This window comes from Puntigrus tetrazona, chromosome 2, assembly GCF_018831695.1.
Source record: "Puntigrus tetrazona isolate hp1 chromosome 2, ASM1883169v1, whole genome shotgun sequence".
In the NCBI taxonomy this organism is placed as follows: Eukaryota; Metazoa; Chordata; class Actinopteri; order Cypriniformes; family Cyprinidae; genus Puntigrus; species Puntigrus tetrazona.
Window position 1 is genome coordinate 9,656,466 of NC_056700.1, and position 16,272 is coordinate 9,672,737.

At 37.9% G+C, this 16,272-nt stretch overlaps 1 protein-coding gene across 1 annotated transcript; it reads left to right on the forward strand.

Annotated features, from left to right (window-relative positions):
* Positions 1–1,920: 1,920 nt before the first annotated feature.
* Positions 1,921–16,052, forward strand: rxrga (retinoid x receptor, gamma a). The gene is made up of 10 exons (XM_043224115.1): positions 1,921–2,076; positions 8,179–8,384; positions 11,351–11,489; positions 11,936–12,115; positions 12,192–12,352; positions 13,359–13,488; positions 13,567–13,699; positions 13,933–14,024; positions 15,353–15,458; positions 15,601–16,052. Exons 1-10 carry the CDS (start codon positions 2,046–2,048, stop codon positions 15,746–15,748), a joined length of 1,326 nt encoding a protein of 441 aa, XP_043080050.1. The 5' UTR covers positions 1,921–2,045; the 3' UTR covers positions 15,749–16,052.
* The last annotated feature ends 220 nt before the right edge of the window (positions 16,053–16,272 follow it).

Sequence of the window (16,272 nt, forward strand, 5' to 3'; positions counted from 1 at the left end):
TGCCCCCAGACATGGGCTGTTGTCTGAGGGCGAGATGACCAGACTGCTGGCCTCAGAGCAGTGACTGTTAGGTTAAGGGGTGGGCCGCTCTGCTTTTAACTGGTGATAGATGATTGCGAGGGTGAGGTCTCCGACACTCTGCAACTGAATGGTCCACTGGCAGCCATTGTTGTGGACAAACAGCAAGATAATCCCACAAGCCTTCCCTCAAATCTGCCCGTGATTTAAAGCTTTCTCTCGGCCACCTGATCTCCTTTAATTTCATAATATTCCATTAGCCGTATAGAAAGCAATTACACCTATTTGCATTGAGAAAAGGAAAGCGCGCCTCACCTTTTCATGTCCGCCCCGTTCTTCGCATTAGCAAAAGCATCCGGATCGAATACATCACCGGGAATCATTACGTCGCTCATGTTCGCACCGAAATCTAATCCTCATTCTTGTTACCCGCTTTTCAGCTCTAATATACTTTGCAGCTCAGGGCGATTGTAATGCTCTGGAACATGTGGCTCCATTAGAGGGATAAAAGGGAGGTTGATAAATTGTCCTTTTAGTCCCTTTCTTTGACTCCACAAATTTACATTATCTAACAGGGAACAAATGAAAAGGCCCTGATTAGTGTGGAATGAGTTGGAAGAGAAGCCATTCATCTTTGTTAGCATCCCCCTGTGTTCTTTTATGTTGTGTTTTTACAAGGATGGGAGCCAGTGTGCTTTTCCCATTCGACAGCCCAGCTCATGGACTGACAGAGTGGTCATCACTAACGCTCTCTCTCAGTGTCCCCCGAAACAGGAGTTCAACACTCTGAATGCTGGTGACTTCTGAATAACCTCCCGAGGTAGTGGGAGCTCACCCTTAAATGACCCCTCGCTCTGAAGAGATCTTGGGGGGCGTCGAGGGGTCTTCAGACCCTCTGGTAGCCTTGTGGGGACTGAGCGCTTGGAATTTGGGGAATTTTTTTTCTTTTTTTCATTCTCTGTACTCTCAAAGGCCATGGTCAGCAGATCTTGCACTAAGCAGTTTGCAGACAAAGAATATTACGATAATCCTGTGACCCAATAAAACCGTAAATTAGAATGCTAATCTAAAATAATTATTTGGTGTTGATAGGTTTAATGAAAGCTGCTCGGTTTATTTTGCACAGTTAATAATTTGTAGTTTTTTTCTATTAGTAAGATATTTGTTTGAAATTATATAATGAATTATGCAAGATATTGCTTTCAGACACTCCTCGTTACATTTGCTTGCTTTTAGCCTGTATGCTGTGTTACTAATAGAAAATATTGAAAAATGAGCATTGAATTTAAATATTAAGTTGCTTTATTGGAGCAACACGAGTGTTAGAGAAAGATAAAATCATTGGGGAAAAAATGGAGCGACTGTTTCATTATGTTTTCACAAATATTATGAATAATTACAAAGAAACTGCAAATAACTTATTGTATTAAAAGAGAAATTTAAAGTGGAAAGCATGATATAGCCAAGTACCTTCTTGTAAAACGTACTTCAACTTATTTACAACTTTTAAAAATCATTATCAGATAGCATATACGTTGTTATAAAAAAAAGCTGAAATATTAACACAATCACATTTCAATCATTTTTATTTATATAGCGCTTTTAACAACACAGGTTGCATCACCACATAACCACATTAATTGAAAACAACTAAACTAAATAATGATCAAAAAGGTTAAAAACAAAGCAGCTGGTATGACATGGGCGAATTAGCTACCTTATATCGCATACTGCAAAAATAGCCCTTGTGTGATTTAAAAAAATAAATAAATTAAAGTATTTAAAATTTCTTTGAACGATAAGAAACAACAACACGTAGTATGCGCTAAATTTGGCAAATAGTACAGCTTTCAGGAGGCTGTCATTGGGAGAGGTCTGGCCCTCGCCACCCCCTCGGTGGGGCCCCAAGTGTGCGCAGCGAATCCTCAGTCAGATCGCGGACAGCAGCGGGGAGATGCTGCCGTCCAGAAAGGCGACCCAAGACACTTTACGAGAAAATCGGACAGTTCTTTCACATTCGTCCAAACATGGATAATAACGACACGTATCTGCATCTTAGTAAGTGCTTCGTAGTTTTACGTCTTTTTTTATTTTTTTATTATTCCCGGAAGTCGCGCTGCTTTCTTTCCATGCCTGTGTGTGTTTTGAGTGTCCCCATGCCGTGCGTTATCTGAAGTACGGATTCTTCAGACGGACTTTGTACGATGTGCTCATAAATTGTACGTGCTTGAGTTATCGGCGCGGTCGTGTCATGTGTATTGACTTGGAGCCAGTGCCAATGTTAAAATCAGGTGATAAAGATTGCGCCTCTCAGTCAGGGTCAGGGGTTGGCACTTTAATTGCGGTTATGTAATTTATAGCTTTCCAGAGCGCCTCTTGTTAAACTGTTTGCTGTCGAGTAGTTATTAATGGCTCTCGGTTGGTATCTAGACAGCGGCGTGTCGTGGGTTATTTATTTGTTTGTTTAGCAACAGTTTTGACTTCAGCTGGTTCAAGCATTCACGACTGCTGAAGATCGGAACGGATTTTAATGAATGTCCGCGCAGTTAGACTGAGCAGCGTCTACGTTAGTCTCTTTCTGCAAACTAAGAGCAAACGCTGCCGCATGGATAGGTCTGACAGATCACCGGGATGCTCCATTTACTTCTTTAACTTAACCCAGTTTCATCGCATGTTTGATTGCTTTGCTCGGTTTTCTTTCGGTGTTGAAATGCATGCGCTACACAAACGCACCACTTCGTCGTTTCCCTTCATAAAGTCTTCACCAGTAACGCGGGCGGTTATGAAATTGATGATTTTGTTCTAGATGCCACCGTAACTAATTGTCACCGTTTAACGGGTAAAAAGAAGACTTTTTAAAAAAAAAATTATTTTAACGTTATTTTATTTCACCACGAGCGACAGGTTGCATAGAAACAAGTGCAATTAAAATACACAGCCTATTTCAAGATGGTCACCCTGAGAATGATTTACCGAGTTCAAGTTTGTGGCTGAGGCAACTCGTTTTGTTTCGTCAAACCGACTTATTCGGGTGTTTTGAACCGAAATGTTAACCGTCACCTGCGCGGGCTTTAATTCGTGAATCTGAGGTTAAGTGTGTTTACGTTTGTCGCAAGCTAAGGGCCTGGCCAGAGCTTGTCACAGCGCATAGCATCTAGCCTCAAGTCATTTTGTTGCCTTCATTAACACCCTACTTGTTGTGTTTATTAATCTCACCCCAGATGCTGTTGTTATTCTGAGGCAAATTGTGAAATATCAAGTCTATTTTAAGATTTCACCAGGCACTCAGTGAGTTCTAATAATGCCAGCCTCTGCCTCGAGCTGCGTAATTTGCGTTAGGCGCGTGTCATTTCACGCACAGAGCATTTTCATATATATATATATATATATATATATATATATATATATATATATATATATATATATATATATATATATATATATATATATATGTATGTATATATATATATATATATATATATATATATATATATATATATATATATATATATAGTGTGTGTTAATATATTGGGGGTCCCATTTAATATTTAGTGTACTTAAACTTTTAATCATTTAGTACAATGCACTTATTATGTACACACACGTTCTTACACTGTGCTTATATTATAAAAATACCTGCATGTAATCTGTAGTTAATTTCTGTAATCACATTTATAAATACACTGTTGACTCATAGCTTACACCTTAACCCACTCTTAAACCTACCCAGACCACCAAACCTGTCCCTAAACTTACCCATGTCCGACCTCAACAACAGCACGAGTGTTTTACAATGCAATATGAACACAGTAATTACACTGCGCTTTTTTTTAATTTTTAAGTAGACAAGTGTACAATACTTCAGAAACGGTGCGAGTGGCCGGAAAAAGCAGTTGGCGGCTGAAATAGAAAATAAAATGTATTTTAAAAACGCTGGTGAAAGAAAGGCCTTGGCGGGCCGTCAGCATTGTAGTGGCTGTGTTTTCAGCTCATGTTCCAGTAGTCCAGCAGTGAATAGAGTGCATGATGAACACATACAAGACCGGTGTTGTGTCTTGGGTGTTTAAAGATCCTTTCTCTTCCCTGTGCTTGAGGTGGTCTCGTCAGATAAAGCTGTCGTATCCTATTCCGCCTTCACTGTTGCAACTAAACTCAAGCGTTGCCCTTCTCATGCTGAGAAGAAACCTAACAGCCATTGCCAAGACTGACCACTCATCTGTGTGTGTTTGGTGTTGACAAAGTATGTAGTGATTTGACGCATTTTAATGCGTTCATGCAATCATTTTCGTTGAGAGAAACCTTCACCATCGATTAAATCTATTTGGATCGGGATCAGCATACATTAGTTTGCATCCAACGTGGTCTGCTATGTTACAAAAAACACTGGAGCGCAGAATGCCCGATCCATTAGATAACATTCAGTCCAAAAAAGCAATGGTGAGCACCTTCAACACAGGCCTGGTTGTTATTCAGCTTGCTAATCTAATTGACAATTTTTCTGCCCCAGTTATGACAGTCTCTCCCAAGGACAGTCTCAGAGAAAAACCATGTTCCAAATCGCTCACCCCCATGCTCTTGCTTGTGTCACTCCTGCTCCAAGGTCATTCCAAGATAGAAATACATTTCAGTAGCTTCTACTTAATACAGCTCTCTCTGTTATTACTATAAACTGAAAAATCTGATAAATAAAAAAAAATCGATAAGATTTTGTGTCTGTGCGCGCATGCATGCGTGTGTGAAATAATGAGTGATAGCCCATTATTCGAGATGTTTTAATAAACACTACCACAAAGCCAAAGCAGCACACATTCCTTCTCTGACATTTAGAACTAAACCTTATTATCAGATTTTGGGCTTGCATCAATAAAGCAGTTCCCCTGTGAGCCACGGGATGATAATCTCTTTAATCTGAGTAGGTAATCCAGCATCAGTCCGCCACACATCCCCAGGGGGATTGTCCCATCCAGCCTCACCCCCTAATTCAGAAGAAGAACAGATACTCTCAGGCTCCAGCATAGTATGTCTGTTATCCTGAAAAGATAAACAAACAAATCAACTGACTGCAGTTTGTCAAAATTGGCCAAAACAGAAAAGCCTTTTTGGCAAACTGGTGGCTAATTTGTATCTCATTCGTACATTTTTATGCTTATATCTCAGTTCATACAAAATCATCACCTTGTAGTTTTGTAATTTTCTCACGTGATCAAGTTGCTAAAAGGTGTTTTGATTGATAAAATGATTTAGTTTTTTTAAACCTGCAGCAGCCTTGGAATGCTGTATATATGTCCAAGGCGAGGAGTGCAATCAAATTTTTCATTCATTTTTCTGCAAGGCCTTATTTAATGCTTATAAAACACAATGTTCTTTGTCCTTGAGTCAAAGTTTTAATATTTCGAGCTAGAAGTCAAGGGGTTTGGGTTAAAATACTATGAAGTAATCTCAGGCATTTTTAAAAATAACCTGAATTTCAGCCTATAGTTTTCAGCCTATTTCTCACTGGCTTTGTATTAGATGTATTTTCTTGATGATCACTCTCAAAGAGTCTTGTTTATTCCTTTTAGGTTAATTCAGTTTCTTTCGGCTCCTTAACATTATCTAGGTGACCTTCCGGTGTACTAAACACACTACATTATAAAGCACTAGGTTTAATTGTGGTAACGATACAATACAATAATACACTACATATTCGCATCCAGAATAACAATTAATCAGTGTTTCATGTGGTTTTACATGCAGCCATATGGTGTTTTGTGCTGTGCGTCAAATTGAATATTTGGATGATTGAGTCACTGTATTGATTTTCCATAATCCCAGGAAAGCAAATTATTGCTTATCATTCTGTCATAGAGATTTGCTGAATAATCAACAAACGATTACCCAGAATGATCCCACTTAAGCTGCTACTTCCATGAGAACATGTGCTCATGGATCTGTTTCTTGACTTGACGTAGAATTCTCTCTCACACTAGTTTTATGGAGACATTCCAAAGATTCCAATGTTTAAGGAGTGTTTTATTTTATACCGTTCAAACTGTATTTCATTTTTACCCATAAACCTACCAATCACACAAAGCTACAGGCATTTTCAGATTTTCCAAAAACTTTAAGCTAAACAAAAATGTCCCCAGAAGAACACAGATTGTGTATATTGACATCTGTAATGTAGGATAAAACTGAATATTACATATTATAGTGCGTTACAGTAAACCTAACATTTGAGTTTGGTAAGTTTTTTTTGAAGAAAACAAGGCCGCATTTATTTGAAAAAATGAATATAAATATAGCGCTGTCCAACACTGTATCCAAATAAACATTTCTGTTTACAGAATATATATGCGTGTACTGTGTGTACCTACATATGTATGTATGTATATATATATATATATATATATATATATATATATATATATATATATATATATAAACAAATTTATACATGTGTGTGTAATTATACAATAATATAAAAATACAGTATGAGTAATATTATGGAATATTTTTATTCATGAGACTTCTGTGAGCATTTTAATATGCTGACTTGATGCCCAAGAAACATTTCTTATTATCAGTGTTGAGAACATTTGTGTGATGATTAACATTTTTGTGACAAAATTGAAATTATTTTGTTAAAAAGTCTTTTCTGCCACTTTTGATTATTCTTGCACATTCTTGTCGAACAAACATTTGAACTGCATCTACAGTATATATACCGTATCACCATTTCACATACAAGGTAATATTGTTAAAAAAATAACTGCTTTATAACAATTGTCTGAAGCTAAAAGAAAAGTCTTAATTGTAACGTCCGTTTCATAACACGCAGCTTTGAACATGTCCAGGCTTTCTGAGGATAGATGTTCCTCCTGATTAAAATGTGACATTTAGAGGTCATTAATAGCTCAAGAATCCAGCCAGGGCACAGAGACCACTCTCCCCTAACACACTTGAGTAAGTGTGGGTGCTGAGGATAGCTTTTACGGTGTTCCCACTGGTCATGCAGGGCATTACAGGGCATGTCACGGTGACAGAGACATCTCAGTGCGAGGAACAGGAGGCATCACTACTGACACTCCTGGAAAGCCACCGTTCTATCATGCCTTTAAAATACACTGAGAGTGAGTCAAAATGCTTTATTGGGATGATCTGAACGAGTTTGTGCATGGGGCTGATTGTAGCATGAATTTGAGAACTAAAATGCATGTATTGTGAAGCTATGGAGGGCTTCTAAACTGCATGTCCTCTTTTTTTGTTGGTGAATGGCATATCGAGGGGGTAGTATTTAACCTGAAATTGCTGTTTTAAGAGTTAAAGCTTTAGCTGTGCAGTTTGTTGTTCGTGCTAGCATTTTAATCTAATGTCTAATTATTAGCGATAATGTAATGTAGTGACTCTAATTTCTATTAATGTCTGTTAGCTGACCAGTCAGGTTTTTCAAAGACCAGTGCATATTAATTGATATAATGTAATGAGCATGTGTACATTTAAGACCAATGAGCGAGAGAGCCGAACTTTGATGTGTGATGATCCATGAACGCTCGCAGTCACTGCTACTCACTTTTTGACCCCTACTACTGTGCAAATGCCACCAACCATTACTGCCCTCATTGACAGGGCCCCCAGATGTCTCACAGCATTTCTAGAAAGAAAATGTCAAACTGTCACAGTACATTATCTGTATTTGTGTAGTAGATGAGTATAGGAGATATTTGTGAAACGTTTGCTTGTCAACCATGTATTCATTCGTTAAAATCGTTAATGATTATTTAATGATTCATATTTTTTTTAGATTCATATTTTTAAGCCTGGACCATAAAACAAGTAATAAGGGTCATAAAAAAGATTTATATATCACCTGAAAGCTGACTAACCATATATGTTTGGTTTGTTATGATAGAAGAGAGGGTGCAAAAAATGTAAATACTGAAAAAATGTAAAAATTAAAAATTAAGTTTTGATATATTTAAAGTAGGTCATATACTAAATGGAACATAATGGAACATGACCTTGGTTTTTTACTTTTTGATTCACAAAACGTATATATAATGGATTTCTATCATATTAAATATAACAATCAATTAAATTATGAGATGTACAAATTGTTTTTATTCATTTCCAGCTGCATGTAGTTGTGGATACAGACTAATTCTCTATTTCTATTCTCAGGTTCTTCTTTGCAGGTAACACACGGCCACCTGAGCTCTCCTCCGTCCCAGCCTCCTCTCAGCTCCATGGTGTCCCACCATCACCCCTCCATCATCAACGGTCTAGGGTCGCCGTACTCAGTCATCACTTCCTCCTCTCTGGGCTCACCTTCAGCCTCCTTGCCCACCACATCCAACATGGGCTATGGAGCACTCAACAGTCCACAGGTACAGCACAGAGAAAAACATCCAGTCTGCATGTCACATGATCCTTCAGAAATAATTCTAACATGCTGATTTAGTTATTTATTTGTGGTGGCAAAACCATTGTAGTTCATTGGTTAAAAAGAGTGGGAACACTGAAGAATATAATTATGTATCATTTTATTTAGTGGTTACATTTTATACATTTACAGAAAGTAGGAGTGCTCATAGATTAAAATCACAATACTTGGACTGTAGAAGGCCTTTGAATATTATTGTGGACAATCAGGCGCCTTGGAGTCTAAAAGGCTGAGAATCACTGCTCTATGAGACATTGTAATAATTATATCGCTATTCTGAGCACAAATTCTGCAGATTTTAAAGCCATAGTTCACCTCAAAAATTACATTTTGCCATTAATTGCTCACCATCATGTCGTTCCATACCCAAAGATCTTTGTTCATGTTTGAAACAAAAAGATATTTTGCATCAAAATGAAATGTACACACATGCATTATGGTTGTTATTTTTTCAGTAGGCTATTTATTCAAAAATGATTCCTGAAGCTTCATAAAATTATGGTTAAACCACTAATCACTTGGGCTACATAACAACGCCCTTACTGTCTTTCTGGGCCATTAATGTGGTAGTTACGTTGCAGTTTATGAATGGTCAGAAAGCTCTCGGATTTCATCAAAAATATCTTCATTTGTGTTCCAAAGATGTGTACTCCATATAAACTTATAACAACTTGGTTAACAATCACAACCTTTTTCTTTGCTTTGCTTTGGATCATTTGTGCCGTCTCGCGAAAGAGATAGTGGGACATCCACGCTTCCGATCAGAGAAACTTCAGCTGCAAGAGCGAAGCAGCGGGAAAATGCAGAATGCTCTTTTAATGCATCTCTTCTTTCCTCTGCAGGGCCTCCCTCTAGCTCGAGGGAGAACAGCCCATTCTGTTTAGTCTAGCCTAAAAAGAGCTAATGTAGCGTGACGGACAGCCCTAGTATAACCTTGGCTCACATGGAGAGAGATATCATTGCGTTGAGGCTCCTCTACAGCGGGAGCAATATGCAACACTTCGGGGGAAAGCTGTGGAAACCCGCCACACTATTAGCTGTGAATGTGCATGCGTGAACGTCTCGCCTGTAAGCAGGGACGCCTCTATAGAGGAATGCTTCTTGTGAGCGGGGGCCAAGAGCTTTGAATAATATATGGGCTATAGGCAGCAGATTAAAGGGAGAGAACATGGTGGTGGCTGCTGTGTATCACCTTCCTAGCATCTTTCTGCCTCACTGAACGGCTCACCGTTTCAGGATAACGCTCGCACAAAACGTTTGAAAAAACACATTCGCGTGAGTGTGAATGCATTTTTTGCCTTTACTGCTTGAACTTGAAAATGAACATTTTTGCCTGTTAAAGTTGGCATCTGAATGTACTTTCTTAATGCATGTTTGTGGTCTTTACAAAAAACAATCTATTTATAATCTTTTTTTTCAGGAAGTCGTAGCTTGCTGTCACTTGGGCTGCTGTTTAGTCGTTGTGGTACCGTTTGTAGGAACAAATACAGAAATGATGTACTGAAAAAGTAATATGCTTGTATGAGAACTGGTTGTAGTAACTGCATGTTAGTTGCAATTACATGTAGTTTACAGTTATCAGCATGCTTTTGGGCACTCTTAAATATGACACAAGTATGTTATGTGTAATTCAATGGATTATGTACTGCCAAATCTTCTGACACGCATTAATGATAAAGTAAAATCAATGGGAGGTATTTCAGTATATTTAAAATAGTTTTTAGGGAAGGAAACATGCTGTTTGAGCAAAGTCGGTACATTTTACTCTAATGCAATGACATTAACTAGCATCTTCTGGAAAAAAAAAATGTGAATCATCTCCTTGTCAAAATGGCCAAATCACAACATGAAGGTTAAGTGATGCGAGTAAAACTTAGCGAGAAAAAGTGCACTTTAAATAACCAGGTGATGCATTTATTTCAGAGGAATATTTGACACAGTTGGGTGACAAAATAACCATTTAAACCTCATACACTAGATAGTTGAGCACATAGTGCATATACATAATCGTATACATATGCATGTACATAATCGTCTAAAGTCATAAAAGTACTCTCTTTGAAAATACCCAAGTAACTTTCAAGATTCTAAGTACACCACAAGCGCACATTCAGGACACTTTTTTTCACAAGGGTTAGCAAGTTTACATTCAAGTCTGACTCTGTTCTGCTCTGTGCTTTAACTCCCACAAGCTTGTTGAATTATCTAAAAATCCATTAATTATACAGCATTTTTGCAGCAGTAGCCGGTTTGTTGTTGTGTATCATGTTTGAAGTCTCAGATTAGTTCACTGCTGGGTCGAAAGCTAAATACCGCTTCTTTGCGAAGTTTAGGGAAAGACAAAAAATTGCATGAAATATGCATCAACAATTGCAGAGCTCCCAGCTTCATTAAAAATACATATCCCATCATTGTATTAGAAAAGTTCGGCTTTTTAAAAACACTGTTGACCCGCAGGGGTTTAGCTGGTTTGTTTTCAGTTTCCATTCCCTGACCTTTCTATCTCTCTCAGGGCATGTGTGTCTAATTCTATAACAGCCGCCTGACCTCTACTGAACATGATCTTGTTTCGCTCATAAAACTTGCCATGCCAAAGAGTGACCGTTTGCTGCCACCTACTGGCCAAGACAAACTTCACTTACCCTTACCCAACACTTCCATTGTAATGAATTGCTTTTATTTATCGTAGCACTTCAAATGATATGTTCCATAGTTAACGTATTTCACTAAACGTAGAGAAACCTCTGTATCTAATATGGCGCAAAGCCACCAGAAAGTGAACGCAAAAGGAGTCGTGTCACGTGATCTAAAGAGGAAGTGCTCGGGTAACAATTAGATTGTTTAGGTGTTGGGAAACCACACACAGACGCAAGCTCACTTTGTTGTTCTTTACCCTCTCCTTCCTTACAGATGAACTCCATGAACAGTGTTAGCAGCTCAGAAGACATTAAACCTCCTCCAGGACTGGCAGGACTGGGCAGTTACTCCTGCGGCAGCCCGGGGTCCCTCTCCAAACACATCTGTGCCATCTGTGGAGACCGATCCTCAGGTGCGTACCCTCATAAACGTGCATGTTTAGTCACGCAGAGTCGACCCTCTCTTTAGCTGGAGCATGACCGACTTCTCTCGAGCCTGACTGGGACAGTTCACATACAAAAGAAAAAACTGTCATCATTTACTCCTCTCGACCTTGAATTTCTTTCTTCTGTGGAACCTGAAAGAAAACATTTGGACGAATCTTTGTCACCAAACAGTTTGGGCCCCTGTTCACTTCCTTTGTATTATTTGTCCGTACTGTGGGATTCAGTGAGACCTGAAACTGTTTGGTTACAAGCATTCTTTATAAAAGTCTTCTTTCGTTTTCCAGACTAAAGAAAGCCATTAGGGGTTGGGAAGAATTGAGGGTGAGTAAGTGATGACAGAATTTTTGGGTGAACTATCACTTTAAAGATACGATACGATCATGTAAAGTATGTTATCTTTGTCTGCCTATAGGGAAACATTATGGTGTTTACAGCTGTGAAGGATGCAAGGGCTTCTTCAAGAGAACTATCCGGAAAGACCTCACGTACACGTGCCGAGACAATAAAGACTGCCAGATTGACAAACGCCAGCGTAACCGCTGCCAGTACTGCCGCTATCAGAAGTGTCTGGCCATGGGCATGAAGAGAGAAGGTGAGCGATTTTAATGAAAGGGAGGCATTTAGGTGTTGTTTGTTTGTGGATTAATAGAAATGTTCTGCGTGTGTAGCGGTGCAGGAAGAGAGGCAGCGGGGTCGGGAAAAGAGTGACAACGAGGTGGAGTGTAGCAGCAGCTTTAATGAAGAAATGCCAGTGGAGAAGATTTTGGACGCTGAGCTCGCAGTGGAACCCAAGACTGAGGCTTACATGGAGTCCAGCACGGGCAACTCGGTGAGACACCCTGTGAAGCTTTGTAAGAAGCAATGTCCAGTAATATTATGGAAAAAAAAAAAAAGATTTTTAAATGAATGGTGTTCTGTTTAATGAATGTTAAAAAAAATAGTATTTATCCCTGAGATAACGGAGCTGAATAATTCCAGTCACACGATCCTTCAGAAATCACTGCAATGTGCTGATTTGATGCTCAAAAACATCTCTGATTATCATCAGTCTTAAAAATAGTGGTGCTGCTTCATTTTGTATATGATTTTTTTTTAAGACAAGACGGTTTATATATCAAAGTTAAAAAAAAAACTGTATTTTTTTTTTAAATGATAATTTGTAACATCGTAAATGTTTTTACTTTTGATCAGTTTATTGAATTTTTGCTCAATTAAATATATTCATATTTTTTAAAGATTTTGTTGAAAATATAACATTTAAACGATAGTCTACCAATAACAATCAATGAGAATTAATTAGCTGTCATATTTTTATGTTTTAACTCTTTTTGTTATATAAAGTCAGTATATTATTTCTTTTATTTTTATTTTGCCAATTATAGTTTAAATTGATCTTGCTTTAAATAAGATAAAGAAACAAGATTACTTGCAGTGCCTTATTATGGTCTTTGTCAGTTTGTCAAGTTGCTCTAAATCTTCTCTAAATGCTGTCTAAAGCAACTATTGAGATATTAGAGATTTATTTCATTATTTATTGCTTAATAAAAGATTGAACTTTTATCAAAATGGAAGGATAAACATACATTTCTTACACTACTCCCAATCCCTAGTACAAAACTAAATGACACACTCAAAACAACCAAAAAGCCCTCAGTACATAATTATAGAGTGTATGTCAGTTATGTACAGAATGAACTATTCGTCAGAATTTAGGAACCAAAGAATACGGCAGCCTGTCAATCAAATCAAGCCACGATCATAAAATATTTCATTTCTAATTGTGTTATTCTTTCCTATGTTCAGTACTTTCATGTGTACATATTTCTGATTCCCAGACAAATGACCCAGTGACCAACATCTGCCAGGCAGCAGACAAGCAGCTCTTTACTCTTGTTGAGTGGGCTAAGAGAATCCCGCACTTCTCTGACCTTCCTCTGGATGACCAGGTCATCCTGCTGCGAGCGGGTCAGGATCCCTCTCTTTACATGTTCGGTGCGTGTCTAGAATGTGTGTGCCGCTCTCACTGCCGGTGTGTGTTTTCAGGTTGGAACGAGCTGCTCATCGCTTCGTTCTCCCACCGTTCTGTGACGGTTAAGGACGGGATCCTCCTGGCCACCGGCCTGCACGTCCACCGCAGCAGCGCTCACAGCGCAGGGGTCGGCTCTATATTTGACAGGTCGGGTCAAACTCACCCTAGATGAATGTACGCCCAAAAGTGATATAGACATTTAAGCCACACTTAAAATGTGCGAATAAAACATAAAATAATAACTGAGTAAGATATGTACTGATTTACCACTCACTGACCCCTCTGCATTTTCAAAAATCTATTGCTTTGATTTGGTTTTTACCCCATATACTACTGAATCCTTGTATGATAAAGTCATAAATACATAATCATTTTTGCAGGGTATTAACAGAGCTGGTCTCTAAGATGAAGGACATGCAGATGGACAAGACAGAGCTGGGCTGTTTAAGAGCTATCGTCCTCTTTAACCCTGGTAACCAAGAGTTATTTCGATAAATCCAATAAGAATTTAATATATATTTAATTGTTACAATTAATAGATTAAGGCTGTTGATTTGAAGTTTACATTTTGAGATGGATCTTTTTAACTTTTTTGGGGTTTCTTAGCAGTGGAAGTCATCATAATTGTGTTAATATGAAGAGCGGTAAATGGGAAGAGTACTTCAAAGATAGCAATAGAAATAGCAATAGAAAAACACCATGATAGTGTATTTATTAAACAGAAAAATTGAGTGACTGATAGCGGCAGTCAGAAGAGAGAACAATGTCAAATTGACTGTTCCTCCCATAGAAACACCCAACTAGTTGTTGTTTTTTTGATTTAATGCGGGTAATATAATACATAGAATAGCGTTATAAATGTGTATATAATTTTTTAAAATGTGAATATGAAAAACGTTTGAGGATTTATGCTACCTGGTCTCATGGCATAAACATACCTTGATGCACCAACAAGCACATATCACTGCAGTTTCCAAAAGAAATGATATAATTTTCACACTATTACTTGAAAAATATCATGAATAATAAAACTGGTGCTTTTGAATGTTAGCGTCACGCATACTGTACCCTGCTTCGTATCTATGTGTTCGTATAGATGGCAGGTTTGTTCGGTAGCTCACGGAGTACAGAAATGTACTTGAGAGGTGAGGAGCTCCATGTAACTACAGTTTAACAAAACAGTTCAGATTGAAATTAGTTCAGATTGACATCACAAATGCCTTTGTATATCGGTTTTGCATTTGTAGGGCATTAACTTTTAACTTTTTAATATGTTTTAGCGTGTTTCTTTTTCAAACTATATATATATATATATATATATATATATGGATATGGATATGGTCTCATAAAAATTCTGTTATATATATATGTATATATACATTGCAATACTTAATTTTGTAATACATCATATTTTACAATATTGTGCACTACCCACAAAAAAGTGGAGAAAAAGAGATAGTTTAAACCCCCCCAAAAATCATAATTTTCCCTCATGTTGTTCCTAAACTAGATTATATGTTGAACAGCTTATATGTTGTGTTCCAAAGATGAAAGAACGGTTTGGAATGACTTGAGGGTGAATAAATGATGACACAATTTCCGTTGTACCATGCCTTTATAATGTACTTCTTTTGAGGACCTTTTCAACAACGAACAGTTTTAACCCAAACAGTTTTGACAGTGCAAAATGGTCTAATTGCAAATAATGAGAATTTCCTGTTCGGACAGCAGCATTCAGTTTCCAGTCCGGACAACGAAACGCACGTTTTCTTATGTTTTATGTAACTGTTCCTGTTTTAGATGCAAAAGGATTGTCAAACCCATCAGAGGTCGAGGCATTACGGGAAAAAGTGTACGCTTCACTGGAGGGCTACACCAAACACAATTACCCCGATCAACCCGGCAGGTACTCTGATGTTTTATTGATGCCACAGCACTCCTGCTCTTCTTTATTTCATGACAGACTTCGGCTTGTTATTAGTGTGAACAGATACAGTATGTAGGTCATGCAGGTGTAACGTGGGAGCCTTCTCTCTCTTGTCACTCAGGTTTGCGAAGCTGCTCCTCCGTCTGCCCGCTCTGCGCTCCATAGGACTGAAGTGCCTGGAGCATCTGTTCTTCTTCAAACTCATAGGAGACACACCTATAGACACTTTCCTCATGGAGATGCTGGAAGCGCCGCATCAAATCACATGACACAAGTCTTACCGCGTGTAAATACCCCCCAGCGCACACTTAACCCCATTATAACAAAAAAAGTTCTTATTTTGTACCAAGCACAATGTGAAAAACAAACGAACACACAAACGATTTGTATCGGTATTTTCAAAGAAAGAGACACCGTTGACGTAAATTGTAAGAGTACTGTAAACCTTTATTTTGTACATAGATCTGTGATAGATGCAGAAACTAAATGTGAAAATATTTAATTCAAAGCAAATCTGTATAAACAGTCACCAGCGATGAGTTTAGAATTCTGTGAAAATTAAAAAAAAAAAAGAAAGAAATGTTTTGTTGTCATCTTATTTTGAAATCATTTTCAGTGGAAGAGAAGCAGGTGCCTTAAAGAACTATAGTTTCACAATCCTTTGTCACACATTCTCATAATTCTAACAGGTAAAGAGATATATCATCATCATACTGTTATTTAGTTCTCTTTATAATCTATTATTATATATATATATTTAATGCATGTATTTAATTATAAAAACATGAAATTA

Coding starts and splice junctions, on each gene's coding strand:
- rxrga (XM_043224115.1), top strand. CDS start 2,046: ATGGATAATAACGACACGTATCTGCATCTTA. Junction 12,116..12,191: donor CATGGGCATGAAGAGAGAAG/GTGAGCGATTTT, acceptor CTGCGTGTGTAG/CGGTGCAGGAAGAGAGGCAG. Junction 13,700..13,932: donor GTCGGCTCTATATTTGACAG/GTCGGGTCAAAC, acceptor TCATTTTTGCAG/GGTATTAACAGAGCTGGTCT.